This window comes from Pelmatolapia mariae, linkage group LG16_19 (genome assembly GCF_036321145.2).
Source record: "Pelmatolapia mariae isolate MD_Pm_ZW linkage group LG16_19, Pm_UMD_F_2, whole genome shotgun sequence".
In the NCBI taxonomy this organism is placed as follows: Eukaryota; Metazoa; Chordata; class Actinopteri; order Cichliformes; family Cichlidae; genus Pelmatolapia; species Pelmatolapia mariae.
In genome coordinates this window covers 2,446,770-2,461,548 of record NC_086241.1, presented here as the reverse complement: position 1 = coordinate 2,461,548, position 14,779 = coordinate 2,446,770, and the positions used below count along the sequence as shown (strand labels likewise).

The window sequence follows — 14,779 nt, the reverse complement described above, 5'->3', positions numbered from 1 at the left end:
GAAACGCCCAAAGAAAAGCTTTGAACGTCCTTCAGGAAGCCCGGAGAACTATTCCTGAAGACGAGTTCAGGCTGTGATGAAGATCAGTTCACACACACAAAGAAAAGGACCCATTTTCTCACTTTCTGTGCACACACACTTCCTGTTATCTGATCTTGGACTGCAGTTTTATTCACAATCCTCAAATATCGCAATATTTAATTTGAAAAGTCTGAAAACTCAACAACAAAGTCCCTCCAGAGAACAGAGAAATGCACAGAGTGAATCACAGACCTTCAGTTTTACTACTGACAAACACAGCTGACAATAAAACGCGCAAAGCTGATTAAGGTCAACTTTTCATCAAACTCAGAGCCGTTCATCTCTGCTCAGTTATCAGGAACTTTGTTCGTACGCACATCTCAGCTGAACTAAGGACAAACACAGGAGGAGGCAGACAGGTAGCTCCTGTAAAGGTAAACCACACAATGCACAGCGCTCCGTTAGTCATCCTCACACTCGGTCACACTTAGCGAAGAATAAAAAACATCTGACATACTTATTAACAGGCTTAGATTAGCCATTTACACAGTCCACTGGATAACAAAGATAGAATTTGAACACAATAAAACAGGCTCTATCTCCGCATCATAAAGGTTTATTTCCTAATGATTAAATGATGCAGGAATGAGAGAAACAAAGCCGGCTGAAGGGAGATCGGGGAAAGGTGGCGACTTTCAAAGAAAAAGAATTAAACCTATTCGATTACACAAAATCAGTACATATTAGTCCAACTGCCTAATATTACACTTTAAATAACATGCAATTTGGAGATGCAATCATTGTGATAAAATGGGACTTTGAAATCTGGAAGTGCTTTTCTGTGTCCCAGTTCACACAGACTGCTTTTGTGAGTGTATTTTGAAAGGCTGCGGCTCTATTTTGCAGATCAAATTGCACGCTGCTGTTTATCTGAAGATCTGTATCTGTGTAATAGTCATGTGAAATCCCACTTCAGAACCACGGTGGGGAAAAACACTGATAGTAGGCAGCAGTTAAGGTGGAAAGTATAGTAAATTGTTCATTGAAACACTTTGCCTCATTCATGCTACGTATGTTATAGTCACGCTGAGAGGTGCAGTCTTAATCATACAAAATCGTTCTGAGTGAAAATTTCAGACCTCTTAAGGAAAATGTGGGCGCCAGTCTCAGAGCGGTCTTTGTGCCCAGCACGTGACAGCGATTCACGAAGGGACAAAAAAGAGCTCAGTGTTCATGTTTTGTCCGACACGGTACGAACGCAGGTGGGATGTGCACATATTTGATGATGCACATCAGTTTTTCTGACAATAAACAAAGAAAAGATGATGGGCTAGTGAACTCTGCTCCTTGCATTGATACAAAAGGTGACCTGATCCTGTGCAGCTGCTGGTTCGTGGGCTCTGAGAGGACAGAGAACATCCAGCAGCAGCAGAAAAGTTCAGGACTGCTTATCGGTGACTAAATAGTGATCAGCAAACAGTAAAAAGCGCTGATATCTAAAAGTGCAAATGAGAAAGACGCAAATTTCACTCTCGTCTCAGCAAACACACTAAACTTTATTCAGTGAGGCTCAGCAAAGCGGAGCAGGCTGTCAGACCAGTTCCACCACGTTTCCACTGAAGTCTGGATGGTGTGTATAATGTGAAACTGAAGCCGGCGACACGTTAAAACAAATCTGTTCGTCTAATAAACGTTTTGATGTTCGTTTTGGAAATCACCGCTCTGCGAGAAATGATTTCAAAGCTTTGATATGTGCCGTGTGGTCAGCCGTGTGGTCGGCCGTGGGGACAGCCGTGTGGTCGGCCATGGGGACAGCCGTGTGGTCAGCCGGGTTTCTGGCTTTTATAACGTCTGTTTAACCTGAATCTTTAGTCTGCTGTGGTGCGTCTCTGCTCAAAGTTTGTATTTTATTACAAAGACACAATAAAGTGAAGCTAATGTTAGCACTCGTTTTAAAATCCTCACCTCAGCAGGCCGAAGCCGATTTTCTTGCTCTTCTTTTCCGTCTCCTCGGGCTCCTCTGTCTTCTTCTTCTCTTTCTCTTTTCCCTTCACCTTGCTCTTTTCTTTCTTCTTTGTTTTTGCCTTCTTTTTCTTCTCTTTTTTGCCTTTTTCTTCGGCCTGGTCACCAACTCCCTGCCGAGAGGAACTACTCGCAGGCGTGTCCCGACCTGAACTGGGCTCGGTACCATCATCTGGAGGGGAAAAAGAGGAGAACGATATAAGGAGGATGATTTTAATGCAATAAAACATAAACATCTGAATCATCAACCTGACCTGAAGGATTGCTGTGCAGGAGAGACCACCAACAGCAGCTTTAAGTACGATGACTGCAGGTTATGTCTGTGAAATGTTGTTTATTGATAATAAACTACACAAAAAAACAATGCACTATTCTGGGGGTGTGACCCGACCAGTCAGTCAGTGATGCTGGTGACTTTTCCACCTTTAGCCGATGACGCTGTGTGAGTACAAACGTGCTACAAGTGACTGCTTAACTGTTTGCACGGTCGTTTTCTTGCACGTTCACCTACAAGGTTAAGAAACATAAAAAGATCTTGAGCCTGCTGCTCACACAGCACGTCACAAAGAGGGTCAAGGCCAAAAAAAACAAACGCATTAAGCAACAATGTGCACAAATAAAAACGACTCGTGCAAAGTGTCAGATAGAGTTTACATTTTTCTCCACAGCGCACTTATCAGCTTTACAGAGAGTTGATTTGCTCTGCACAGAGTAAACCGTGACGCCTCATTGCTTCTTCGACAGACTGGAGGTCTGAGACGCAACACAAACACACAAACACGCAGAAATTATAGACTCCTTGTCAGATTTCATAAGCTAACCAAACTAAATTTATTACTTCAAATGGGGCTTAATTTTATTTGGGTATTCACTTCAGCATTAATTACAAAGACCGTCTTCCGGGAGGATGGAAGTGTGCGTTTGTGTTTGTGTTGCTGCAGACCCACAGCATCATGCTCCACAATGGCAGCAGACGTGATCTCACTAAAGATTTTTTGTTGCTGTGATAATTGTGCACATATGTGGGTTTTTATTTTTCCTGTGAGGCTTGTTCACAGAATTTTAGTGTTTCAGAAAATGTGCAAATATCACAACAACAGGTTGAAGCAACAATCAGAATATTTGCTTCAAAGCACGTCGATGCCAGAGACTCGTCACATGTCAGCATAAAGTCGGGATTTTTTCATCTTTTCTGCGCCAAAGAAATAAAGAAATGATCCAATTTAAACAGAAATAAGAAAAAGTATTCAGAGTAATCCATCCCAGCTGAAGTACGGCCTCAAAGGTACTGACTCATCACAAGTGAATAGATTAGAAACTGTGACACGCTGTTCTCCTGTGGTATTAGCTGGACTCAGCTCAGGACCCCACACAATGCATCTGCTGCACATTAACTGCTTCATTTAGACTGTCAAAATATTACCAGTGTTTGCCTTTCTAACAAACGCAGGTCCAGGGCTAAAGAGTGCAAACTCACCTCTGACAGGCAGCGCTCGATAAGCATTTACATGTGACGCTGAAATGATTTAAACCCAAGCAAAAAGTGACGACAACAGACAAAGAGAAGCACACAGGAGAGGAACGAAAGACAGATTCAGTGCTCTCTGTCGATTAACTGCAGCTCTGAAAGTGTTGAATATTTAGAAGGATAGTGACAGATGTGGCTGCGGCGTGTGTGTGTGTGTGTTGAAATGCCCTATTAGTCCTATCCTGTGTGAGTGTAGTGATCTGAAACAAGCCGACTCATTACTCTGGTGGTGACTGATAAGACGGCTGCTAATAACACAGCTGGGAATGGAATATGTGCTGATATTTGGAGGCATAAGGTGCTTGTTGCAAAGCCCCTGTCACACTTTACTTGAGAAAATGTAATTGGGGAACACCTAGCGCACGGCGGTAAGTCGAGTGGGCATCAATCACTGCGTTAGAAAACTCCACGTGAAGCTGGTGAAGATAAATATCACCAATCAGACCGAGCTGCAGATACAAATCTGTCATTCTAAAGCAGTAACATGTGATGTGTAGACAAATGAATGACAATGCATCGTCAGCGTATCGCAGACACACGTCTCTCTCTCCCGCTTACCGTCATCATCTTCAGCCGGCCCGTCGTAGGATTTATCGATAGCTGCTCTGAAGCTCTCGTTGCAGCCTCTTCCCCTCACCATATTTGGGCGAGGGCGGTGGAACGGGAGGAGTTCGTTCTTTCTGTTGACCTCCGACATGGCCGTCTGGAGGCTCTCCAGGGAACTGGACTTCTTCAGGCCCAGAGTGGGGCCGAGCTCCACGGGGCTTGATGATGCTGTGGGGGGAAAAGGAACTAATATTAGCATGTTGCAGTTGTCTCCTCCTGACAGTCAGTCAGGTTGCATTTGATCATTGTAGGTGAGACTGACAGCACAGAAAGCTAAAGCTGGCAGCACACAGTGGTTTTGAATATGAAACCCCAGTTTCAAGGTAGCCAGCTTAGATTAGTTTGAAGTATCACATCTTCCTTTACTTTACTGCATTAAGTTAAAAGGGTCAGAAAGCATCTTTGAAGAATTTCTGATAATAAACATCTTAATTTCTGACCAAAAACATGTTAAGTTTTGATCGGCAAATTCTGACTAGATCATCTTTAAACTTTGGTGCCAAATCTGAAGAATTTCACTGCACATCCGCGATGTAGATACTGTCGCTCTGCTCCTGGTTTCAGTGCCACAGAAGACCCGACCTGCACAAAGAGACACCTTTGCCCAGGTGTGGTGATCGAGAAAAAGCTTTATCCCTGCTGCACCTTTCTGTGATAAGATTAAAACCCTGAAGGAGACACGAGGACCAGAAGCCAGACCCGCCAGGCTGCGGCTGAACTCCAGAGAGAAGTGCCAATAAAAAAAGCGATGCAGTTAACTATCCTGTTGTTGAGTCTGTGATGGATGGGAAGTCTGCTTCACCGTTCCGAGATCTCCATCCATCATCACGAGTATGCTGTGAGAGATATTACTGAGGGAGGGAGGGATCTAGCAGGAAGCATGATGAAGAGGAGAACGATGGATGAGAAGACAAGTATTCATGGGAGGGAGAGAGACATCAGATGTGTGTTAGAGCCTCACGTTTCAAGCACACAAAGTCTACATTTGTAAAAACAGCAAAGCTTGCACTCTTGGCATTTTGCAGGCTACCTAGCAACTGCTGCTATGTGCTGCACAAACCCAAGTTAAAAGCATCCGGACGGGTTCAGCCTCGGGCCCCACTGTGATGTCTCCACCACTTGAGAGGATTGCTGTTTATTAAAGAAAAGAGGGAGAATAGGTAATGCAAGTGTCACTCTGTGCCACCTAAAACAGAGAAGACACAAGATGGGAAGGAGGAAAGATGACTGGGAGGGAGCAAATTAAGTTTCCTCCGGAGGATATCATCATGGGAAACCCCGGTGGCAGAGAGGAGGACAGAGAAAAATGAGGAAGAAGGGAGGAAGGCTGGGCTAGCTGCCAGCTCAAAATACTGGTAATCCTTACATGCACACACACACACACACTTCGGATTCCTTGCTGGCCGTGGCCTGTCGATATGATGCCACTGTGATTCATGATAGCTAAACTTGCATCACTTTAGCTAATGATTCCCTATACGCACTGCTGCTGTTTGTGTGTGCGTGCACACGCGCGTGCTTTCACTGCACAGGAGATGACCGAGGACTGAGGAGGCGACTTCCACATCTATTCAAACAACCATTAACCAAACGCACACAAACACACAACGAGTAATAACTCACAATGAATGTGTGCACATGCATAATGTAAGTGGTCCGCTCAGAGAGGAGACGGGCAAAGGCCACAACATGTCAGACTCGCATCCATAAACACTGCCCACATGACATTCAGAGGCACACTGAATCATCACAGCGCCATGTGATTATTTCATACTGGATCAACCCAGGAGCGATAGCCGAACAGCTGAACTGATGAAACAATTCAACAATAATGTTTCATTAAAAGTCATAAAACTGAGACTGAAACTCCAATTAAATTCTTTCAGGGTTACTTCTTTAGTAAGAAAGACCAGGTTTACGTGAGCCATCAGCAAAACATGCTTTTCCTTACGAACATCAAAGCCAAACCCACAAAAAAAACCCACTAGAACCAGTTTAAGAAAAGCAAAGATAACCCAGTCAGTGTCTACTTTGCAGACAGACCAGTTCCCTTCCAGCTGTGGTCCAACAACCTTTTGTTACGACACCGAAACAATGAAAAGTTTTATGTGCTGTTAGCATTTAGCACATGATTTACCGTCTCAGCTCTTTAGTCCCTGCTGAACTCCCAAATCTTATTTACATCGGGTGACTCATTTTTCTTGATTTGCATTTTCATATATGCCACGGGGTATGACAGGGTGTTAGCTGTGTAACGGTAACACTGCGACAGAAGCATCTATATTTGTTTTGACAGTATGATTACATAGTTTATGACTTCCAGAAGCTCAACAGGACCGTGTGCTGCGGCTAACGGGCTGAAGCTACGAGTACTCTGCCTTTAAACAAGGAAAAACAAATAAACAAAATTATTTTAAATACAAGTTTTCAGTTGTAGAGCTGCTGCGTGATAAAAGAAACCCCCCATACACCACTTTCACCTGATAACTTTAAGTAGATGCAGTAAAAGGACTAGATGTTATAGTCCTTCAGCTCAGTGAGATCCGACCTGCCCCTCATACTTTAGCTGATAATCTGTCACTTTTATTTAAGTGAATTTCTAATAAAGCACACTTAAAGAAATAAGAAACATAATGTTTGTATTTCCACTGTCCGATTGTGTCTGAGCAGAGCCCTGTACACTTCAGTAGTGACATCATCGATAAACACCGGTGACCTGGTTCGTCTGGCAGCCACGCGTGACCGCGGCCGTAACACTGCCTCCACCATGTTTGACAGATAATCGGCTTCGGATCACGAGCTGTTTCTTTCTCCGTCTTTTCCCATCCCTCTGTAACAAGCTCATCTCTCCAAAGATTGTTTTAGATGTCGATGTCGTAATGTCGATCTGAATCTTGACAATAATACGCCCGCCTCCTCAAGACTGTTTCTGACTTGATTTAAACGATGTGAAGCTGTTTTTCTTAACCATGGAAATAATTCTGTCATTACGCACTGAAACCAGGACATGTCCTTCAACGCACATATTAAACTAATATGTAAGACTGCTTTCTTCCATTTGTGCAACATCTCTAAAGTTAGAAATATCCTGTCTCAGAGTGACGCTGAAAAACTAGTTCATGCATTTATTACTTCTAGGCTGGACGACTGTAATTCATTATTATCAGGAAGTCCTAAAAACTCTCTGAAAAGCCTTCAGTTAATCCAAAATGCTGCAGCAAGAGTCCTGACAGGGACTAGAAAGAGAGAGCAGATTTCTCCTGTATTTGCTTCCCTTCATTGGCTTCCTGTTAAATCCAGAATTCAAGATCCTGCTCCTCACATACAAGGTCTTAAATAATCAGGCCCCATCTTATCTTAATGACCTTGTAGTACCATATCTGTCACGGACCCGGCTCTGGAGGACTCGGGGGTCCGTGAGCAGTTATGGACTGTTGTTATTATTATTGTTGTTGTTATTATTATTATTATTATTATTATTATTATTATTATTATTATTATTATTATTATTTAGGGGCTGTGTCGTCTACTGTTCGGTCCACAGTTGAATGTGTAGTGTGTGTTTGCGTGTGGGTTTGCTTCTCCCTCTCTCTCTCCCCGGTCCTTGGGCTGTTTACAGAAGTGCACGCCGTGGGAGAGGCGTGTCCTGGCGACTGTCGTCATTGGGGGTCCCTCTTCACTGTTACCGGCCCTCCTGCAGCTGATTACCTGACCAGCTGTTGGTAATCATCCCTCCCGGCTGGAGAGAGGTATTTAACCTGGACTCGCGGCGACAGTCGACGTGGGATTATTACTCAGAACTGGTATAGTCCGTGCGAGCAGTGTGTGTTTGCTAGTCGGCCAGCGTGTGGCTAATTGTGGACTCTCCTTCTTCCTCCAGGATAGCCGAGCGGAGAAGCGAGTTGGGGAGCACACGCACTAAGGGAGCTACAGCACGGGACGCACTGGGAGCAGGAGACGAGCACCTTTGGAATATTGCACCTTTGAGTTTATTGTTGGACTTACCTGTCTGTTCACTGTAAATAAAGTGCACTGTGGCATCGAAGAGTCCCGCGTTTTGGGTCCTACTTCCCTCGTCCCCACGGTCTGAGTGGCAGACCGTGACAGAATAATCCCAACTACCACCATGGACCCAGCAGACTCAAGAGTTGCCATGGAGGAGGGATCGCTCACACAGCTGTGGGGTTACTGCCAGAGCGTAACCCAGGCTGTGGATCCCCACATGAGACACATACAGGTAGTGTTTTTTGATAATTATCTTTCCTCCACTACCTTCTCTACGAGCTTTCTGGATATTGACAAACTCATTCACATTGTAACTGAGCTGCGGGCAAGCTCCAGCTTCGAACTGTTTGGTTTGGGCTGTCCGGGCAAGGAGGATGCGGCTGCCTCCCTGGCAGCCCTTGCTGCTTGGTTTTTTCTTCATAGGCGGAGAGTTTTTCCACCGCCGCTTGCTGCTCACCTATTGGACCCTCCACTGCAAGGAAGACGGTGCCCTACTCCATCTCCTCTCATTCCTTCAATGTCCTCTGTGTCGGCAGACAAAGGATCGGCAGCGCTGGTAACCACAGTGAGTCAACCAGACTCTATCACCTTACTTAATCCAGTCTCTCACGAGCAGGAGGGGACAGTTTCCTTTGACGCGGCCCCGCCATCACGAAAGAGACGGCGTCGGCGTCATCTTCATCAAACCGAAGCTCACCTCACTCCGGTTGTTTCGGAAGAACCAGCTGACTCAGGGCTAGCCGCAGGACTAGCCGCACAAGGAGCCGCAGTGAGTGAAATGGACTCTGTGGTTGGTAAAGATGTTGCTGTTATGAAAACAGAGAGGGCTTCGTTTAAACCTAGGGACAGTGCCCAATCAGTTAATAATAAAACCGGGATCGCAATGGGGAATAAGCTTAGAAGGTCTGCATTGCCAGAAAGTGGAGGTGGGCCGGAAGCTATTCCTGGGTCATTTAGTAATGTAAGGAGTAGTGCTGATTGTTTTTCGGGTGCTGGACACGGAGCCTTCGTTTCTGAGCCAGTTAGCTCTAAAACGGTGAACTCTGAAGGCGCTGGGGTGGCGGCTAAAGGGACTGAAGCTGTTAATTCTGAGTTACTGCACTGTGCTAATATGCATCCTGAAACTGTTTTTGTGGCTGCTGATTTGTTAACGGACCCGGTGCTAGAACATGGTTCTGCCACTACAGGCAATCGGGAGGCTGGGATTCTCCCCAGGGCTTCCCCAGAGGCCGAACTGGAAGCCTCAGTCGGCTCTGGCCCCCTGGACGTTGCAGAGGCAGCGGTAACATTGTCTTCCTCTCAGCCCTTCATGTTAGCCCTATCACCTTCTACTCAGTCTGCCGCCCAGCTAGTCACTCAGTTGTCATCTGTTTCAGCATCCACATCACCCGCTCGACCATCATCTTCGCCACCTGCAGCTACTGCATCACCATCTTCACCTCCGGATCAACCATCTATAGCCGCTCCGCAGCCGGAGGAGGAGCTCAGCGAGCGGGGGGAGCCCGCGTCGCAGCCGGAGGAGGAGCTCAGCGAGCGGGGGGAGCCCGCGTCGCAGCCGGAGGAGGAGCTCAGCGAGCGGGGGGAGCCCGCGTCGCAGCCGGAGGAGGAGCTCAGCGAGCGGGGGGAGCCCGCGTCGCAGCCGGAGGAGGAGCTCAGCGAGCGGGGGGAGCCCGCGTCGCAGCCGGAGGAGGAGCTCAGCGAGCGGGGGGAGCCCGCGTCGCAGCCGGAGGAGGAGCTCAGCGAGCGGGGGGAGCCCGCGTCGCAGCCGGAGGAGGAGCTCAGCGAGCGGGGGGAGCCCGCCTCGCCAGCTGTGGAGCGCAGCGAGCCGGCAGAGGAGCTCGCCGAGCTCGCCGAGCCGGCGGAGGAGCTCGGCGAGCCGGAGGAGCTCGGCGAGTGGAGGGAGCCCGCACCACCTGAGGAGGAGCTCTGTGAGCCGGAGCTGGAATTCGGCGAGCAGGAGGAGCGGCTACCGTCAAGAGAGGGGCCCGGCGGGCCGGAGAAGCGCGCACCGCCTGAGCTGGAGCTGCAGGGGCCGGAGCTGCAGCAGGAGCCGGAGCAGGAGCTTGGCGAGCAAGAGGAGTGCCCGCCATCGAGAGAGGGGCTCGGCAGGCCGGAGGAACGCGCACAGCCATCAGAGGTCGGCGGGCGGGAGGAATCCGATCAGCCTACGCGGGGGGTCAGTGTGCGGGGTTCACGTTCAGCGCGCCCTCCACGCCGTCCACGTTCAGCGCGCCCTCCACGCCGTCCACGTTCAGCGCGCCGTCCACGTTCAGCGCGCCCTCCACGCCGTCCACGTTCAGCGCGCCCTCCACGCCGTCCACGTTCTGCGCGCCCTCCACGCCGTCCACGTTCAGCTCATCGGGGATCATGGGCCATTCTACTCTGTCACTCACTGGAGCTGCACCACCGTGGCAGGCCACCGGAGCAGCAGCGCCGCCGCCACTGGATCAGGGGCAGGCCCCCTGAACCGTTTTGTTGCTGCTGCCGGACCCATGGCCGTCCGCCGGAGACCCAGCGTTCCCTCCAATGGACTAGAGGTAGGCCTCCTGAACAGTTTTCGGCCTCTGCCTACCCTTAGCGGGTCTCACCTGTTGTGCCGCCCACTCGTTCGGCCACCAGAACTATGTTTGCTGCCATTAGGGCAGGAGGGTGGCCTGATGAACTGTGTTTTTCGTTTTTGTTGTTTAGTGGTGTGGTTTGGAGGGGTTTTGGGGCCCTCCGTCCTGGCCCCCCGCCGCCCGCCCTGGGGTGGTTTTCCTGTTTTTTGCTTTTTGTTTTGGGTCGTCGGGGGCCGACCCTTAGAGGGGGGGTACTGTCACGGACCCGGCTCTGGAGGACTCGGGGGTCCGTGAGCAGTTATGGACTGTTGTTGTTGTTGTTATTATTATTATTATTATTATTATTATTATTATTATTATTATTTAGGGGCTGTGTCGTCTACTGTTCGGTCCACAGTTGAATGTGTAGTGTGTGTTTGCGTGTGGGTTTGCTTCTCCCTCTCTCTCTCCCCGGTCCTTGGGCTGTTTACAGAAGTGCACGCCGTGGGAGAGGCGTGTCCTGGCGACTGTCGTCATTGGGGGTCCCTCTTCACTGTTACCGGCCCTCCTGCAGCTGATTACCTGACCAGCTGTTGGTAATCATCCCTCCCGGCTGGAGAGAGGTATTTAACCTGGACTCGCGGCGACAGTCGACGTGGGATTATTACTCAGAACTGGTATAGTCCGTGCGAGCAGTGTGTGTTTGCTAGTCGGCCAGCGTGTGGCTAATTGTGGACTCTCCTTCTTCCTCCAGGATAGCCGAGCGGAGAAGCGAGTTGGGGAGCACACGCACTAAGGGAGCTACAGCACGGGACGCACTGGGAGCAGGAGACGAGCACCTTTGGAATATTGCACCTTTGAGTTTATTGTTGGACTTACCTGTCTGTTCACTGTAAATAAAGTGCACTGTGGCATCGAAGAGTCCCGCGTTTTGGGTCCTACTTCCCTCGTCCCCACGGTCTGAGTGGCAGACCGTGACAATATCACCCTATTAGAGCACTTCGCTCTCACACTGCAGGCTTACTTGTTGTTCTTAGAGTATTTAAAAGTAGAATGGGAGGCAGAGCCTTCAGTTTTCAGGCCCCTCTTCTGTGGAACCAGCTTCCAGTTTGGATTCAGGAGACAGACACTATCTCTACTTTTAAGATTAGGCTTCAAACTTTCCTTTTTGCTAAAGCATATAGTTAGGGCTGGACCAGGTGACCCTGAATCCTCCCTTAGTTATGCTGCAATAGACGTAGGCTGCCGGGGGATTCCCATGATGCATTGAGTTTTTCCTTTCCAGTCACCTTCTCACTCACTATGTGTTAATAGACCTCTCTGCATTGAATCATATCTGTTATTAATCTCTGTCTCTCTTCCACAGCATGTCTTTATCCTGTCTTCCTTCTCTCACCCCAACCGGTCGCAGCAGATGGCCCCGCCCCTCCCTGAGCCTGCTCATAGGGGGTCATATGATTGTTGGGTTTTTCTCTATATGTATTATTGTAGGGTCTACCTTACAATATAAAGTGCCTTGAGGCGACTGTTGTTGTGATTTGGTGCTGTATAAATAAAACTGAATTGAATTGAGATCAATTAAAGTTGATGGTGATGCTGAGTTGGACGGTGCGTTCAGTGCCTTTAAGAATGTAGCAGATTGTTGATTTTTCCACTTTTTCATTGTGGTTTTTCAGGTTGATGACAGCCTCGCTCATTTGCATCAACACCTCTTTGGACCTCATGCTGAAAGTTCCAGCAAACAGATCAGCTCCAGATCACGTCTGTGTTTAAACAATGAAACAATGAGAAAACATCCTGAAAGGACTGGACAGTTTAATGGACGCACAGAGACAAGACTACAAAAATGATGTTGCTATCCTAATACGTATGGACTTAACTGCATATATATAATAAAGCGTGTGTTATTTGCTCAAATTCAAAAAGCAAAACAGGAACAAGGAAGCTAATAAAACCGAGAACACAGACTGACCTCTGAGTCCAAAAACTGTTTGCAAAACACTCGGTAGTTGGATGAGCTGAAGTTTTATAAATAGCTTTGTGGTGTTTGGCTGGGTAATCAGGGAATACACACACACACACACACACACACAATCACTTATAAAGATATATAGCTAACACACACACAAGCTCTCACAAACATTTTTTGCTTTGAGTAGCAGGATTTGTGTCATAAATGTAATTACTGCTGTCCAACTGTAAGATGATAGAATTAAGCTGCTTTTAGAGAGTGAGAGAGAGCGAGGGGGGTGTGTGGGGGGGATCACAAGTAAGACAAGAATATCAAAATGGTTGGAGGCAGAGGAGGAGGAGGAAGGTGGGGGTTGGCAGAGAAAAACAGAGAGGAGAAAAGAAGAAAGAAACAAAGACAGCAGGCCTGGGAATGAAAGAGGAAGGATGGAAGTGACAACGGGAGAGAGAGAGAGAAGAAAAAACAAAAAATATATAAATAAAAAATTAAAAACAGAGCACACAGACAGAGAATGCCAAGCTATCCCGAGGCTATTTTGTTGGCAGGAAGGCAGTGGGCTACTTTCAAAGTCAAAATTACACTAAGGAGCAGCTTAGCAGCAGGCAGCGGCAACAAAGCCAGCAGACCCAACAACAGCCCCAACTTCTGATGAACCCAAGCACTCTTTGGACGCTCTAATAAGGAAATGCAGCTCCATTTCTGTGCTCCACTTTTCCATGGAAAAAGACAATATCCAGCTTCTCCCACTGTCCCATCGGGGGAAGAAAAGCATTACATCACAGCACAAATACCACCCGGCCCAGGCATGCGGCGTTAGAGAAGACATACACACTTAATTAAAAATTCCTCCTTAAAATAAAGTGACACGGTGATCTAAAGGGTGAGGTGTGCAGGCTACATGAAGCATCTCTAAGAGCGTGTGTGTGTGTGTGTGTGTGTGCTGTGAAACAGTCCGGTTTGTGTAAGCAACCGTTTCCTGTTTATTATATGTGTGCAGAGCAGTTCACAGATCCTGGCCGACGAAATGAGGTTTTCCGATCCCACAGGGCCCGTAATAATTGAACGGGCATCATAAGCCATACAAACACGTGACATCATCGTCAATCTCATGTCTCAGTATTTATTTTCAGATTCCCACAGAGCTCAATGCAGATGCAGCTGGACTGAAAGGCGACGGTATAAAAATTGACCGAAAGAAATGATAATGCAAATATGTAGCATGGAGGACTTCCACGAGCGCCACCCCAAAAACCAGATGGTCGCCGGCCTCGCTGCCAACAAGAGCTAATGTGTCGTTTCTGCAGGATAATGACTCCTTCATCTGAGATCCATGTGCACGAGGTGTTTAGAGAAGAGAATCTATTTTTCACTCATTAATGCACGAGCTGTGGAGGCTCATATAGATTCTCGCTTCAGTTTGCTAAAAGATGGAAATCTTAAACATTGGCCTCCACCTCGTCGTGCAGTATCTCATGCATCATACAACATCAGGGCAGCACACGTCAGCTATCATCCTGTAAAGCCTGAAAAGGACGAATGGCCAAACCAGCGAGAAGCGACAGCTCTGACCATCTCCCGATTACTGCTTACCTTTATTGGCTTACTGAGGGAGACGGGGAGGGGTCAAAGGTCATTAGGTATGCGGGCGCACAGCAAACGGGACACACAAAGACAGTTAAAACACAGAATGATGGAAAAGCAGTCACTACTTCTAATAACAGCCGGTAGGAGCTAATGCGAGGCGGCATCGAGTAGGATCTGCACACGTGCACGCAGCCACGCTGACACAAGACACAAATTGAGCTGCTCTCCCTGCGACAAATTAATCCATCAATCCACATCAGCCTAACAAGGTGGCTTTCAGGTTAAATCCAAAGCAAAGTCTGGGAGAGCCAGAGAGACTGGGAAACAAAGGAAGGAAGAGAGGAAGGAAGAGACAAAGGAGACAGAAGGGGATCCAGAGAGATGTGGCTCTCTGAAGATGCAAATTGGCAAAGTGTTGTCAGCGTGCGACTGCTGTCAAAGTCAAAGTTTCACCAGGGAGCGATTCAGACAATGGACTGCACCGGGGTCCCTCAGCATCGCACT

General features: G+C 47.8%; 1 protein-coding gene across 4 annotated transcripts in view; it reads right to left on the bottom strand.

Moving 5' to 3' along the window:
* pard3bb (par-3 family cell polarity regulator beta b) overlaps nucleotides 1-14,779 on the bottom strand; it is a 222,297-nt gene that overhangs the window by 83,829 nt on the left and 123,689 nt on the right. For all 4 annotated transcript variants that reach the window (XM_063497300.1, XM_063497302.1, XM_063497301.1 and 1 more), the window contains 2 exons: nucleotides 4,130-4,345; nucleotides 1,987-2,215 (listed from right to left, as the gene is read on the bottom strand). In XM_063497300.1, the coding sequence (XP_063353370.1) occupies nucleotides 1,987-2,215; nucleotides 4,130-4,345 (445 nt within the window). The remainder of the gene's footprint in view (nucleotides 1-1,986; nucleotides 2,216-4,129; nucleotides 4,346-14,779) is intronic.